The 16234-nt window shown below is 35.0% G+C and overlaps 4 protein-coding genes across 5 annotated transcripts; all 4 read right to left on the bottom strand.

Annotated features, from left to right (window-relative positions):
• Positions 1-12: 12 nt before the first annotated feature.
• Positions 13-924, bottom strand: LOC120253198 (rop guanine nucleotide exchange factor 12-like). Its single transcript, XM_039261523.1, has 4 exons — positions 781-924; positions 492-608; positions 218-372; positions 13-117 (listed from the first exon to the last, which is right to left on the bottom strand). The coding sequence occupies exons 1-4, from the start codon at positions 827-829 to the stop codon at positions 13-15; spliced, it is 426 nt and encodes a 141-aa protein (XP_039117457.1). The 5' UTR covers positions 830-924.
• A 3045-nt stretch (positions 925-3969) lies between these two features.
• On the bottom strand, positions 3970-4572 carry LOC120253174 (dynein light chain 1, cytoplasmic-like). Its single transcript, XM_039261493.1, has 2 exons — positions 4372-4572; positions 3970-4277 (listed from the first exon to the last, which is right to left on the bottom strand). The coding sequence occupies exons 1-2, from the start codon at positions 4507-4509 to the stop codon at positions 4107-4109; spliced, it is 309 nt and encodes a 102-aa protein (XP_039117427.1). The 5' UTR covers positions 4510-4572; the 3' UTR covers positions 3970-4106.
• Positions 4573-7076: 2504 nt separating this feature from the next.
• Positions 7077-11020, bottom strand: LOC120253102 (shaggy-related protein kinase eta-like). 2 transcript variants are annotated; one of them, XM_039261383.1, is made up of 12 exons: positions 10875-11020; positions 10555-10641; positions 10384-10443; positions 10028-10300; positions 9874-9948; positions 9722-9778; positions 9233-9373; positions 9057-9107; positions 8882-8977; positions 8461-8544; positions 7921-8022; positions 7077-7523 (listed from the first exon to the last, which is right to left on the bottom strand). In XM_039261383.1, the coding sequence occupies exons 1-12, from the start codon at positions 10989-10991 to the stop codon at positions 7446-7448; spliced, it is 1221 nt and encodes a 406-aa protein (XP_039117317.1). In that variant the 5' UTR covers positions 10992-11020; the 3' UTR covers positions 7077-7445. The 2 variants fall into 2 exon arrangements, with proteins under 2 accessions (XP_039117317.1, XP_039117318.1); XM_039261384.1 differs by lacking the exon at positions 7077-7523 and having other exon boundaries at positions 8461-8593.
• Positions 11021-11703: 683 nt separating this feature from the next.
• LOC120253103 (probable serine/threonine-protein kinase PBL7) lies at positions 11704-16006 on the bottom strand. The gene is given in 7 exon segments (XM_039261385.1): positions 11704-12428; positions 12702-12834; positions 12973-13231; positions 15140-15275; positions 15366-15470; positions 15472-15641; positions 15733-16006. Coding segments are annotated over 7 exon segments (1215 nt in total). The 5' UTR covers positions 15890-16006; the 3' UTR covers positions 11704-12173.
• Positions 16007-16234: the final 228 nt, after the last annotated feature.

A 16234-nucleotide genomic window follows, 5' to 3' on the forward strand; every position in this document is an offset into this window, starting at 1 on the left:
ATCTTAACAATTTCAATCAATAATAGAGTGTTGCTTAATTACAATAAGCATTGCATCGAGTTTTCGCAAAGCCGGAATGTTCATGTGCAGATCTTTCCTTTGCTGAGTAGTCATAATCTGTGAGATGAGAAATATTGAGATTAATTTATGTGATGAAAAATGGGAAAAAACAAGAAATATGTAAGAAGGAGTTAATTTCTTATATATATATAATGACCTCCATGTTTGTTCCATCTTTTCCTACTTGATTTGAAGCCACAAACTCTACAATGTGTTCAGTGACTGATAAAAGCCAATCCACTTCTCTTCTCCATCTTGCTTTCCTCTCAGCAGCCATTGGCTCCAATTTCCATTGCTCCCCAAAAACAGAAGCTGATCAATATAATATTTTATGTAATTAGCAAATGAATGTTTGTATAATTTTCTGCATTTTTGCATGCAAAATTGAAGTGAAAGTGATTAGTAATTTTTTATTTTTTTTATTTAAAAACCTGCAAGATTAGTAATAGCATTGGAGAGAGCTAGTGCTGAAGAAACTCCTTTTCCACCACCAGACATATCCTCCCCAAGAAGCAGCTTTGCAAACCTCTCCTTCATCATCTCCATTTCTGAATCAAACACACCCCCACCAACAACAATCACCAACTAAAACATATGCATGTTTAATATATATATATACATGAAAAACATGACAATGAAACCAGATTGAATTCCTTTTATATCAGACATGATATATATGACTATATATATATATATATATATATATATATATATATGTACCTGTGGGTTGCCCGTCTCCGGCACCGCCTTTTTCCGACGAGCGAGCCATTAAAAGAAGCAGCAAAGCAACAATATCATCCTCCTTTCTTGAGTTGCACTATGATTACAAGAAGGAGAAGAAGAAGAAGAAGAAGAAGGCCTTCCCTTTCCTTCCAAATGCTCCCCAAGACTTTGCAAGGAGTGCTTAGGAAGTGGGATTTTGATTTGTTGGAATGTTGTAGGTCTTCTTCTCTCTTTTTCTTGTTTATTTTTAGTTTTTATTTATTTATTTATTTATTTCAATGTTGATGATATGAAACATGGGGTGCATGTTTGTGAGGAGGGTGGTAGAGAGTGGCTGAAAATAGAAAGTTTGTTTTCTATTTTTTTGGTGGTAGAACACCATGTTGAGCTTTATTTACTTTTTTTTTTTTAAAAAAAATAATAATTAATATTATTATTCTGTGTTATTTGTGGTTATTGGCTGAGACTTTTTCAACAACTGGGGATTGGTGATGATCATGTTGCACAAATGGCCTACTAATTTTGTCTTTGGATCCACAGGAAAATAGTGGAAGACATATAAATGAACAATGGTGCATGCCATGATTAGATCACTGGGAGAGTTTTCACTTCTCGTCTATCTTTATTTTGCTTATTTATTTTATTTTATTGTCTTTTAAAAAAACAAGTACTTTGATGGTTTGATAATTGATTCGTGTATTTTAAGCATGTGTATTTTGATTATTGGTTGAGTTAAAAGTCAATGGATTTTTTTGTTAAAAAAAATGGATAAACCATATATTTAGATATTGGTTTTTAAGGATAACTAATTTCACTTGTGCAGAATCTAAAAACTCTAAGTTTTTTGATAGTGAGAATTGAGTTCTCCAGGCTTCGCTTTCTTCACCTCAAGAACATACTTTTCTTCAAAAATGAGTGAAAATATGATTTAGTATTTTGTTAGTTAATTATTATATATTCATTGAGTAAATTAATTTTTTATAAAAGTAAATCATATTTTATAAAAACTATTTTTTTATTTAAGATAACAAATTGTCCCATTATACAGGAAAAAAAATTATAATTCTCTGTTTTATTGGTGAAAAAAAATCAAATTTTTTTGGATAATTAAGTTGAAATAAATTATATTTTTTTAAAAAAATATGCATGTTGATCTTACTCTTGTTTATAATACAATCACGATTGACAAAGAACTGAGATATCTTTTATTATTATTCCTAAAAAAAATATCCATGCCCGACGTCAAAAGTTTAAATTCATTTTTATTTTTACTATATGATTAAAACAAGTTCTTTTTTAAAAAAAGTATATAATAAATCTCATTCAAACTCACCCCTTATATTTCTATTTTTTATTTTTTATTTTTTAATAAATCACAAATATATTAAAAAAATAGTAAAAAAAACTAGAAAAATAAGAAGGCCCCAGACATAGAGAGGATCTTCTCCCAAAGTGGATTTTTGAATACTTTTCAACTACTTTTCAAATAAATAGGTTCAAAACTTTAACATCAACATTTCAATGGCTATACAAAGACATAAAAAAATTTAAAAAAATTAAGAACAAGTTTATTTTTAAAAAAATGGTAATAAATTATGTATCGAACCTATAATTTGTCACTACTGGGAAAAATATTCCAGTGGTAAAACAATTGACTCCTATGAAAAGAAATCAAGAGTGCAAGTCTATCCCTAATACAAAGTTGGAAAAAAGTGAGTGTGATTTGGCTTGTGTGTCCACTATGACGCATGACTCCCATACAGGAGGTCAAAGTCGAGAGTTTAACTCTCTTTTAATGCATGGTTGAGATGTGCTGGGGTGACTCGTCTTCATTGGAAGGAAAAAAAAATGGTAAACTATAAAACAAGTGCAAATTGTGGTTTATCCCTAAAACATAATTCTTTGTTTCAAAGTCTGACCAGTTCTTTATTTATCAGGACAAAATCAAGCCAGTTTTGTTTAGTGATCACTGAAAAAGACTCTCATTCTTTACCTTTAGAAACAAGATGAACAATTTAATGGATGCTGTCATTCAGACAAATATATCAATCCAAAAATGAACAAGAAACATTTTATATTCTATATATATATACATGCACACACACATAACACATTTATTTACTATGGAAGGAGACCACAAGGGAGAGAAGATTGAAAAGCATTGCAAACTCCAAAATCTAAAACCAAGTCAAACTTTAATTCCACATTGTTTATTAATGTTTCATATAAATGATGTGAAACATTATAGTGCATGAATCTTCATTGAGAACTTCATTGCAAAAACTCAGCACCAAGATTTGTAAGTCTCTCTGTCTTTCTCTCATCTTCAAATCCAATGTTGTACATTATGAAAACTTATTCCTATTCTCATGTCATGCAGATCATTAGTCAGAGTATTACTACTCACAGTGATGGCATCTTGTTTTGAATTCATAGAGGTTTGTTTTTATTATATATGTAACTGAGTTCTTGAATTATATGATTCCATTTTTATTTTTTTTTCTCATTCATTTAATTTTTAATTTCAGGTAATCCAAAGAACAGTATGTGGATTACTGTTGAAGAACAGCAGTAAAACATCATTAATCCAAGAGATTAATTTTGATGTTTGGCAAGAAAACAAAGGACATGCATTAACAAAGATTGAAAATTTGGTGGAGAATATAATTGTGGAGATTGAAAAGCTGAATGGAAGTTGTCACAAGTTAGAAAGAGATGGAATTACACTGAGTGCTAAGTGGAACATTTGCTTGGAGAAATGGAGTTGTTTTCAAGATGAAGAAGAGCAAATTGTCAGTCAAGTTGTGGATTATATTTTGTTTGATCTTGTTGATGAGGTTCAATACTTTATGTGATTTAGATGAACAATTAACCCTGGAATAAATTTTTTAATATTAGACTAATTCTTTTATAAATGAAGAAGATGCTCTGAAAATATAAAACCAAATCAAGTTTTAACTGAATAAATTCAAGTCACAGAGAATATGAAAAAGTTGAGAATATTGCTAAAGAACTCCAACCAACAACAACTACACTTAATTATTAGTTTGCATCTTTTTTGGTTGGTATCTGGTGCCATGCTTGTGAACTTCATCCAAGATTCATGCTGCCACTTTCAGAGAACATTAAATTTATAATCAAATTGAGAACAATTAAACCATTTAAAAATAAAATAAAATAAAAATCTGATAATCAAACATACAACTGATAATTCTATATATTATTTCACACTTATGAATTTATACAGTTTACAGAGTAAATTTATTGTAATTGTACATTATCAAACAGATATTAAAGGAACTCTGTTTTCTTCTCTTCTTGTTCTAAGATCCAACAAGTCCTGATTGTTCAGTTGATGAAGCTCCTTTGAAGATAAGAAAATAAAGAGTTTCCAAACAGAAATAAATGAAAGTTCCCTGAGTGTGAGTGAAAAAACATCCAAAGTTTGAGCCTACAACACACTGCCATCCAGGTCCATAGATCATGTCAAACTCCTGCAGAAATAATAAATCATAATAATTAAAATAAAAAAAAATTAAAGAAAATATTAATGAAGGAATGAAATGCATTGGTAGAAGAAGTGAGGACCTTCTTGATGTGAGCTGCAATGCTCTTGCAGTCGAAAACATCGAAAAGATCGAGAGCTTCGGAGGCTGAAGACATGGCTTGGAGTTGCATCTTTGCAGGCATGTCTGTGTCTTGGATCAATGCTTTGCCTTCCAACATCTTCTCTTGTGCTTCTTTGATGTATCTCTTGTGTTTATTATATTGGTTTAGTAATACAAAGAAGAATGGTTATATATATATATATATATATATATATAAATATATATTGTTAAGGATAAAGAGAATGAGGTAGATATTGAGTCATTGATTCCTTTGGATTGGAATTGGATTTTTAGGAGAATGAAAATTGTACAAGAATTTGGCCATTTGTTTAGAAACAATTTGGTGGGAAAAATATCTACACTTTAGGTTCTTTTGGCTTATTTATAATAATATCATGAATGAAAAAGGCTTTCCACTTGCTTGCATTGTGCAAAAAGTAATTCTCATCAATAAAATTATGTAAAATATCTTCATTTTAGTTTTTTTAATAGAGTTTTTCTGCCTAATAAGATGAGAATGCTCTTGCTTAACGGACCTTGTTTCTTTTAAACTTCCTTTTAGATTTATATGCCTCTAATTCTTTTATTTTATTTTATTTTTTATAAAATAAAGAAAAGTCAGTTGTGAGGGGCACACTCACAATCAGGGAACTTACCACTATTCCTTCTATTAAAACCTTAAATATCTAATTTTTAATTTTCACAGTGAAACTAAATACCCACTGAGTTAAAAGCCATTTGGTACCTCCATTTTTTTTATAATTTAATTTAAAAATAAAATAAAATTGAATAAATCATCTACAAATATTAAAAAAATATTACAAATACAAAAAGTGTAAAATCACCCATCAAGCATTTTCAATCAGATTTACTATTAGAGGAGAGTTCTTACAAGCACCTAAAGAAGAGTATAACAAATCAATCCCCTAACTCAAGTCTCTATGAATAGTAGGCTTAATCTCTAAATATCCAACTTAATATATATATATATATATATATAGAAAAAGAAAATATTGATCAGAAAAAAAATGTACATATCAGTTTCCAGTTTGTTTTTTATTACCTATTTTAATCCCAGTTTTCAGTTTGTTTCTTATTTTTTATTTTATTCTGTACTAGTCGTTTTTTTCTTTTTCAATAAATTATTAGTGATTTATTTATTTTTTTAAAAAAAAATCTATTCATTTATTAAAGATAACCATGATGAGAAGATAGAATGATGCATTAAGATAGTTGCTAATTTAGTCCTTTTTTATTCTTTTGTTTCTTATATAATATTGATTTCATCTTATGACGTGGTAAATTGCTAATATTGTTTTTTTTTCCTTAAATTTATTTAAAAAAAGAGTTTCTATTGGTAATGGATCTACTCATTAGAAGGCTATATATTATGACGTGTATTCTGCTAAAGGCTTACATTTGGTAGTGGATCTACTCAATTACTTGATAAGTTTGTTTAAAGGATTGTGGATCGGTAAAGTGACTGGATTTGTAAAGTTTTTTTTTATTATTAAATAATAGACGACAAGCGCCCTTTTTATATAAATATAAACAATACCAAACAGTATTGGAACCCGAATGTACAATGTATGTATACTATGAGAATAGAATAAGAATTTCGGATGAACAGTGTATGAACAGTACTGTCGGGGGAAAGATTTGAACTGATGACCTCCCTCTTATACTTTGGTGTTATACCATTGGGCTATCCAATGGTTGATCTGGATTTATAAAAGTGGTTCTTTTTTTCTTAATTAAAATATGAGTAAATCACGCATTAGAGAAAGATTATTATCTAATGATATATTTTTAAACATACTACAAGTCTTTAGCATTGAATCTTCATCTGAGCATAAAGGGGGTAAAGATCACCCATGGTCATTAAACGTTTGAACTATAACGTCAGAGATACGTTTTTTGCCAGAACGACGCGCTAAAATTGTCTCCGGTCACACTCATGGCCACAATTTCATGTTTGGGGGCGGTTTCCGGCGAAAGTGCTGAGTTGGCGTCCGACGTGGATGGCTCTATAATTAGCCCACCCCAGACTTTTCACTGAAATAACCCTCAAACACGAATCAGCTACGAAAGTGCTGACTCTAATGTTTCGTGACCACATCGTTACTAAAAAAACGTGATGACTACAAATATATACTTACTGAAACATTACTGAAACATTTAGTGCCACCAGGTGATACTTTTCACTCCAACATAAAACAACATGGTATTAATAGACTAATAATTAAGCCATTAGTTGAAAAGGAGAATTACAATTGACAGTGGAGATATTTTTTTTTTTTGGTCTTAATAGAATAAAACCTGTTAATTTGGATGAAGCTATCAATCATACATTCCATAATAATAGTCTTTTGGCATGGAATTTTGGGTGCCACCAAGTCTTTCTTGGAGGACCACTTTCATATGATCTTTTGTTCCTTTTTTTTTTTTTGCCTTTATCATAAACTCATGAAAAAAATATTTATCATGAACAGTGTTTCTATCACTCATTTTTCCATCAATTTGTACAACAGGAAGTATAGACACACACTACTCTTCATCTTCATCTTATCCTTCATAGAAAATTACAAGAAGCTTATCCATACCTTGGAATTGTTCACATTTAACTATAACATGAACAATTGAGTAAAATTTAAGGCATAACTCAAATACATTTTACAAAACAAAGAGCTGAAGATGAACCTTCTTCATCATTTCAAACTTTGAATTAGTAAGGCACATTTACATAGTACAACAAGCTCGATATCCACGGTATACTGACACTAGATAGATCAAAATTAAATGATACAAGGCTTGATTAAGGAGGATTCTTGACTCTCCAGGATAAGAAACACTATAATTCAATCATTGGACTTTTATACAACAAACCGAGGACATCTGCATGAAGCCATTAGTCGGCAGACGCAACTTGGGCTTTTTGTCGGGTAGGTATACTAAGCTTTCGGACTTTTGAGGTGTAGGAACTCTACCCTTGGTTTGTTTGATTCTTTTGCAAGATAAGAATGAAAGCCAGGTGTTATTTTGAAGTTCAAGGACTCACGATACCAAACCTGATTGTCGTCTCACGTGTTCGGGAATCAATTTACCAATGAGTTCTGGAGAAGCACCAGCTAACTGCAGAAGATAAAGAGAAGCTCCATCAAAACTAAAGGTAAAGAGAATGATGAGGCAAATAAAAGAAGAGAAAGAGAAGTTAATACGGTAAAGAGAATGGCGAGGCCATTTTTTTATGTATATATAAAAAAATACTTTGATTTTGACTGCAGGGTTGTACATACAAATTTTTGTATTGTCTAGGATATCCATCTAATTTTGAAAAATTAGAGAGGATATACATGCAATTTTCCCCGCCAGTGATTACCAGCATAATTCATCCAGATACTTTGTCCAAACATCTGGTTAGGTATATGTTCTCGAAATCAAGATGCAAGTGTGGGGCATGTTGAGCCAACATATAATATTGATTTACATTAATATCAACAATAAGAGATATTAGGAATCAGGAGCTTACCTCTTGCTTGAAGTTAAAGAGTGGAGGGAAAGGGCGACCATTTGGCAATCGAACATTTGGCTCTCGTAACTCGTCAAAAAAAGGATGGGCACAAGCTTCTAGCTGCAATGCAAAAAGCTCAATATATAAAAAATAATGTTCATCCCTAACAAGATGGAACTCCATTTTCAGCAATGAAAACATCTAGATAGGGCATTCACTGATATGAAAGTAACAAATTCACCAAATGTCTGAGGGAATTTCTGATACTAAGATCAATGAAAGAAAGATGGTAGTTACTAGTTAGTTTCTATATTTATTCTAATACATGTTATTAACTCTTTCATTTCAGCAGCAAAAAAAAGGACGAAAATATAAGTTTTAATCATGTTATATTATAGCTAACAAAAGTTCAAATACAAATTTATTGGAACTTAGATTTGAAGTATAAATAAATGTCAAAACAGCAGGTTTTGCACAGAAAGTGTAACTTAACCAGAACACTAAATGACTTGTGTTCTGCTAGTTTAGTAACTTGAATGTGGAAATGTAAAAACTCACTGCAGTGCAACGAAGACTGGGGGAATATTGTAGAAGGCGTGATGCAAGGTCAATTGCTTCTGGAGGCATTCGTTTGTGAAAAATCTGTAGCAATAAAAGTCATTGAAGTCCCAGCAATTAAAACGGTGCGACCCTAGCACCAGTTCATATCCAAAAGTTAGATCATCACATATTTCAATAAGCCATAATGTTATTTAAAGAGCAAGCTAAGGTTAGGTGTCAACTAATACAACTCTAGAAAAACACTGGAGCATCTATTATTAGCCACTGCCAAGAAAGAAGAAGACAAAAAAAAGCAGCAGCATGCACTATGCTCATGCTTGATTCTTTGCCTATATCTCATGATTATGACCAAGCATATGTACTTAATGTGAGGCAACAGATTCCAATGACATGACTTGAAGTGGTTCAAGACTCCAACCTTGTGCCAGGGATGAGCTTTTATCTGTGGGAACCTAAAATCAGTGTAGCTTGGGTTCATGCACCGGATTTCCTCTCGAGTTGGAGTACCAAGAACCTATAAGGAAGTGCCTATTTAATATCTCATTCATGTTAAATCCAAAGAATGCTCAAGGCAACAACATTAAGTACAATACCTTGATTATCTCAACAAGCTGGTCCACAGAATTTTCACCTGGAAACAACGGCTAAGGACCGAACAGAAGTACAAAGACATGAGACATGTTTTTTAAAAATAGTAGCCTTGAAATACTTGAAAAAAATAAAATAAAATAAAAATAAAAAGAGATGAGACCAGAGAGTAAAGACCGACCTGGCCAAGAAGCAGTTCAGCAAGAACACAACCGGCTGACCATATGTCAATTGATGTGGTATATTCAAATGCACCAAATATTAGCTCAGGAGCACGGTAATAACGAGAACAAATGTATGATATATTCGCTTCACCGTTGACCTGATGTTTTTACCATGTCATATAAATATATACCAACTTAGAACAAAATCATGTTGACGCGGGAAAATCAAAACTGAAGAGCTTCTAGAATTCAAGCAAAATGATATTTTCTACAACAGAAACCTCTCTACACTAATTTAGTGTTGAACTAAAAGTTACAATAGCAATTTTCCATTATTTCTCTTCGTCTTTTCATTGCCGTCCAATTTCTACCACCTCCTTTTAACTGCTGTTTTATAGCCATCTTTAGGAATTTCTTTTATAACGATCAAGACAAATGGAAATACCATAACAAGCACAATGGCCAAAATGAATCACCCATGATGATGTTAGGTTCAGTAAGCTTACCAAAATTTTAGCACTTCCAAAATCACACAGCTTCACTTGATGAGTAAGTGGATCAACCTGTACAATACGCTTGGAAGATTAAGAAGAGTACAATAATAATTTAGCAGGACATGACAAATCCAGAAATATTCAGCGGCCAAGGACAACCATACCAAAACATTTTGTGGCTTGACATCTCTATGACAAACTCCAGGAGCATTATGAATATAAGCTAGTCCTCTGAATAACTGCAAGAGGATGTCACTGTCAATAAGCTAACTGCAACAAAATGCATTCAACGCCAACATAGCAATGGTAGAAACTGACCTGATAAGTGTAAAGCTTCACATAAATTAGTGGCATCCTTTGATTGGCGTTGCTGTAATGCTTCAGAACCCGGTACAATGTTTCAGGAACATACTCCATAACAAGGTTCAGAAAAAGCTCATCTCTGCTCGTGGTGGAGAAGAAACAATGCTTCAGGGAGATGACATTTGGGTGGTCCATCGATCTCATCAATTGCAATTCCCGATTCTTGTATCGCTTGTCCTGCAACACCTTCTTGATGGCAACTGTCTCTCCTGTTTCCAAGCATTTCGCCTAGAGACAATCAACCAAAATTAAGCTAACGAACAGGAATCAATCAAGAAAAAAACATAAACTAGAAGCTATTGTCGTGGCACCTGGAAGACAATACCAAACGACCCAGTCCCCACAACACGCTCCGCCATGTAACTAACAGTCTGCACGGTAAGTGAAATTCTATATCACACCAACCAAACAATCAAAAACCTTTTTTTTTCGTTTTCTTCGTTAAATTTCTGAGACGAAACAATCCTATAATCACATCCCACCTGCTTCGGCTCACCATTCTTGCCACCAATGGTGGTGGAGATGATATGGCCAGTGACCGACTCATTCACATCCACCATTAACACTTCCTACACAACACCCATAAAAATCAATCAACCCGATATTTTCCACAAACCACAATCCCACACCTCTTGCAACCAAAAAAAACCCAAATACAAAACTAGAAACAAAGAAATCGAAAATATAATCACAGATTCCAGGCTCAAGATCAAACCAAAATCATTCAACAAAAAAAAAGCCCAATTTGAAGCAAATAGGGTTAAAAATCAGACACACGGAGAGAGAGAGAGAGAGAGAAGACCTTATTGGGGGTGTCAGGCATGGCGGGCGGAGGATGGCGGAGAAGGAGATCAGGATTGGGGTTGGGGTTGGGGTTGGAGTTGGGGATGGGGAATGGAGGCAAGGGCAGCGAAGCCATGTGGGAGGGTGACCCCCCCGTTTTGTCGAGCAACTTCCCAAAATTGATTAGCTGTGTCGATGCTGTCTTACTTAATCCTCCAAAATAACCGAATTAACGGATAATGCTCACAAACTACTTATTTTAATGACACAATGTACTTTTTTTTGTTATTATTATTATTATTACATGAATTTTCATATTTCTTTTATATATATATATCAGAATGTTTTTCCCCCTCTCACATTGGAGATATCTAAAATAGTACTCTATATATATATATATATTTTTTTGGAAATTACAAAGATTTTGTTTTGATGGTTGGTTTATTATTTTGGTGCTAGCTAACGGAGATGGTTACAATTCATTTTAAAATCAAAAGCATTTAGATTTTAGAGTTCATTGTTATTTGCTTTGGTAGTTGGGTTTCTGGATGGGTTCGGGAGTAGATTAAATTTTAAAAATTAAGAAATTAATAATTCATTGAAAGAATTAAAAAAAACAAAAACAAAATATATACATAGTTCCTTGCAATAATCCAGTTAAATTTTACAAAATCAAACAGAAAAACCAAATTAATAAGAAAAAAAAAAAATAAAACCGAATCAGCTAGGTTTAGTTCTGTCAGTTTCTTGGCTTTTCAGAAGACACCTCACATTGAAGGTTTGAAATATGTCGGTGACTAAATAATAATAATAATAACAATAATTTGCCCACATTGAACAAAAACACAGAATAAAAATATGAATTATATTGAGTTTAGAGAAGACCGTATCTTTTGAGGAGGAGTTTGCAAGCTTGAGTTTAATGACAAACTCTCTTGCCCCCTTGAATAAGTACAAAGAAACAGTGAGAGATTGATTAGGAGGGGAGACAAACAAACAAGATAACAAGAGAAACCAGAGGAGTCCACATGGAGCAGGTTGGCCTGCCTGCCTTACTGGATTTTCAGATGCAGACTGGACACTGAGCTTCCTTGTTGCTGCTGCCCTCCAGGCTTAACTTCCATGTCTTTGTTCTTGCACCAAAAAAAACACAAAGTTTTCTTTGTCCTAGATCAGCTAAATCAGTGGGAAAAAACAACCAAGCATTGTTCACAGAATGGGCATTACATAATCGCTTTCACTTTGTCTTGCATTAGTTGCAGATAGATATTTATGTAGTACAAGGCTTGTCCGGTAATGATAAATGGTAAAAGGGTTGTCATTCAGGTGTTACCGGAGGTTTAGGAGAGTGAAGGCTGGAGCAACTGCCAATCTTGGCAGTTGATTTGTGCTTGACTAGTGGGACCAGGGACTGGACAACGTCTGCCATAAGAGGCCTGTAATCGGCTTCTGGTTGGACGCACATGGCAGCAATGGCAGCCACCTGAACAACATCCTTCATTGAATACTGACCTTCAATTGCTGGATCCATGATCTGGACCACCTTTTCTCTGTCGGTAAGCCGAGGTAGAGCCTTTTGTAGCAACAAAACAATAAAAGGATATTAGATGTATCTGGAGTATAATGATGGATCAAGAGATCCAACCAGCAAAATAGATGTTTTCTAGAGAAATAAGGGCTTGGAATATGGAAGTTCGATTTTAGCATTTTCATAAATTGTTCAATATGCCTTGTTCATTTTATTTTTAACAAGTTTAAGCAAATGTGAGAACTAAAATGGCGAGAAAAACAGAAAGTCTATAACAAGGGAAATTCTGTTGATTCAGTTAGGAAGGTGGACACTCACCCAAGATACAAGAACGCCTTCACCAGGAGGCCTTTTCATGTCTACAGGAACCCTACCTGTAAGCAGCTCCAAGAGGACAACTCCATAGCTATAAACATCAGATTTCGTTGTCAAGTGACCAGTCAATGCATACCTGGTCGATAAAAGCTTGTGAATATCATATCATCTTTGAATATTAAAGTGGAAATCAGACATTTTTGCCTACAGATACTGCAGTATAAAAGCTTGATAATTTTGTGGGAGTGACAAAAGCAGTAAGTTTAGGATTTACTCTGGGGCTACATATCCTTGAGTGCCTAAAACTCTTGTGGAAACATGACCTCCAGCTTTGTCCGATCCAAGCTTGGCCAAGCCAAAATCTGAGACTTTGGCATGGAAGTTCTTGTCTAGGAGGATGTTGCTGCTCTTAAAGTCTCTGTGGATAACAGGTGGATTGACATGTTCATGCAGGTATTCTAGACCTTTTGCAGCTTCAAGAGCTATTTTCATTCTTGTCTCCCAGTCCAACTTTGAAACACCAGCACGAGAACCTGAAGATCTAAATCAGGTTAGTGACCTCAGTGGTTTGAACCAGAGGTACACCAACTAACAGAGTTTAAAGCACTCATTTATCATTCAAAACGAAATTAACAAGCTGTGTTTCAAAAAGAAGAAACAATTCAATGTTGGATTTGAATGACATTCTCAAATGATGTATTTCAAGTTGGAAAGTGGAAACTGCACCTTTCTTGAAAAAACAGGAAACATAAAACTATATCTGTCCCTTGGGAAATGGCATTCATGCTCATGGAGAACATGTGTCCTGTAAGCATGAGAAAAAGACATGTTTGAGTCCTTGACTTAGCAGATGTAAATCCACATCCTCATTGCAATTTGCAACTCTAACATGATGGTCAACAATTGGCCACCAATATAGACAATCACATGACATGGAAAAGAATACAATGGACCAACAAATCATGGCTTAGTGGACCAAAAGTATGTTGATTGAAGAGGCATAGATTTTTGACAAGAGGAGCGGGGACCCGCTAGAATCGTCGAGGGCGTGCAAAGCCTCGATGAAAGCACGTGGGAGCGGGAGCCCGCGCACGTGCGCGTTAGGGACCACCCTGCACACAACCACCACTCACATCTCCCTGAAATGCTGCCTCACTCGAAAATCAACTCGCCACTTTCAGAAAAGTCCCTATCGGCAACCCATGTACCAATAGACCAGTGTGATCGTTGGCTGAAAGAGGCATAGATTTGACTTGGAAAGAATAGCCCCTAATCACATTTTCTGAACTTATTGTTCAGGGAAATGTGTAGTTTACATCAAACCTATGAAATAACATCTCTGTCCAGGCACAGCATCTAATAATCACTACTATGAAATGCTCATCCCATCTCACAGGGCAGTCTAGAAAGGTGTAGCCTATTCATGTCTCATTCAAGAAGCAAAACTTACGCACCGCATTTGTTATGTTATGTGATGACTTCTATTCATGTCAAGCAATCCTCAGGCCGAAAGAAGCCACACTGCTTACAAATACAGATCAGCATATCCAATTTCAATGCCTCATTTCTTTTCTTAAGTTTCACCTGATTAATAGATGATGTACAGACCTGAGTCCAAGCCCACACACTATTACCAAACTAGAGTACAAGTTTAGTAAGTAAATTTTGCTAAGTTTGACATCTCCCTTTCTGCTGGATTCCATTCTCGTAATCAGACATAAGAAAAGATGCATAGTGCCCAGACGTTTTATTTTTTCTCACTTTTCTTGTAGAAAATTGGAACAAAACTTCATCTACAGGAAAAGTTAAAATACAAAAGGTTAATCTTCTCAATGCTCTCACTCTTGTCTAATTTCCTCATCTTTGAGGGGACAGGTCAGGGTATCCAGCAATTTGACCCAACAAAATACAGACGGCTTTCATATTATGAAATTAAATATTGCCTATATAATAAGATTGCAAAGTTAATTTATGATAAATATTTTTCACATTCTTAAATGTTAAGCAAGCGATTAATCTCAATCATAGGCAACTTGAAGATATAAACACATAATAACCTCATGAAATGTTACTAACTATAATTACATTCTTCCAGTTACAACACAACATGGATAAGAAAGAAAATAAGGATTGCTTTTTATTAATGGCAACAAAAACATGATGAGACACAAAAAGACAAACCACAGAATTGCAAATAAATAGACTGACCCGGAATCAAATACTAGAAAATGACAAAGTAATCCTGTAAGTCAAAAAAAAAGATTAGATGCGTTGTAATACAACACCAGAGCAGAATACTCAACACCCCATACAAGTCCAACAAAACTACGGCAGTAACATCTGTAAACAACCAACAGAAATGGACATCTCACAAACGGGCTTCATAAAATCTCAACAATCAAAAATGAAAGCAAGAAGGAGAGTTTCAAACTACGCATTACCTCCAGTAGGATAGAGGTGCTCCTGCAAACCACCATTGGCCATGAACTCATACACCAACAGCCTATGACTCCCATCCGAGCAATAGCCAATCAATCCAAGCAAATACGGGGACCTCAACCTGGTCAACAACTCCACCTACACAAGCAGGAGCAATCAAATTCCACAAACTACGAATACTGGAGCAAATCACCAACCAAAATAAAAAAAAAAGTAAAAGAGAAAAACCTCCATCTTGAACTCCTCTTCGCCCTGCTTCCCAGCTCGATCCATAAGCTTGACCGCGATCTTCCGTCCATCAGGCAAGACTCCTCTGTACACCGATCCGAAAGCTACCATGCCCGACGACATTACCTTTCCCAAACCCACCCGTGGCCGAATGGAGCTGCTTGTAGCTGAAAACCTGCACACCCGCCTTCTCTCCCACCACCACTTGCACCTCTTCACCTCCTCCGCCGCCGACGGACCCATTCCCATGCTCCATCTTCTCAGCATTCCCATTCTCTGAATCAAGAAAAGGATCAGCAACCAAATAAACAAGAACACTCTAGAAAACCAAGCAAATCAACAGAGAGAGTGGAACAAAGCCAGCAACTGCAGCCATGGTCGTTCCGGCGGCGGAGGCGGGAGAGCTTGGAGCGAATGTGGCAGTAGTAAGCGAAAGCAACGAAGAGTGACACAAGAGCGAGGCCGGCGAGGGTGGAGATAACAGCCAGTGTGATGCGCTCCTGCCGGCGCTCCTCGCCGTCCATCGGAGAAAAGCTAATCGTAACCCTAACCCTAGATTGGGACTACTGGGGATTTGAGTGCAAGGGCGGGAGTTCAAAGGGAAATCATAGTCATTGGTCGGGAGTTCAGAGAAAAGAGAGAAGAAAGTGGGAAATAAAAACCCAGTGCATCAAGATTCGGACAAAGTTCATATCTTGAGGTAATTGTACGGTGGATTCATGGCTAGAGTACGTCTTGCATGAATAATAGTGGTCCGGCCCTTGATGCTGGTCGTCTTGATCGTTTGACTTTTGACTCATTTTGACTTGACTTTGTACCAGAAAGGGACCCGTGAAGCACTCAAACAAGTTTTAATTTCCAATATTCAA

Source organism: Dioscorea cayenensis, chromosome 26, assembly GCF_009730915.1.
Source record: "Dioscorea cayenensis subsp. rotundata cultivar TDr96_F1 chromosome 26, TDr96_F1_v2_PseudoChromosome.rev07_lg8_w22 25.fasta, whole genome shotgun sequence".
Lineage (NCBI taxonomy): Eukaryota > Viridiplantae > Streptophyta > Magnoliopsida > Dioscoreales > Dioscoreaceae > Dioscorea > Dioscorea cayenensis.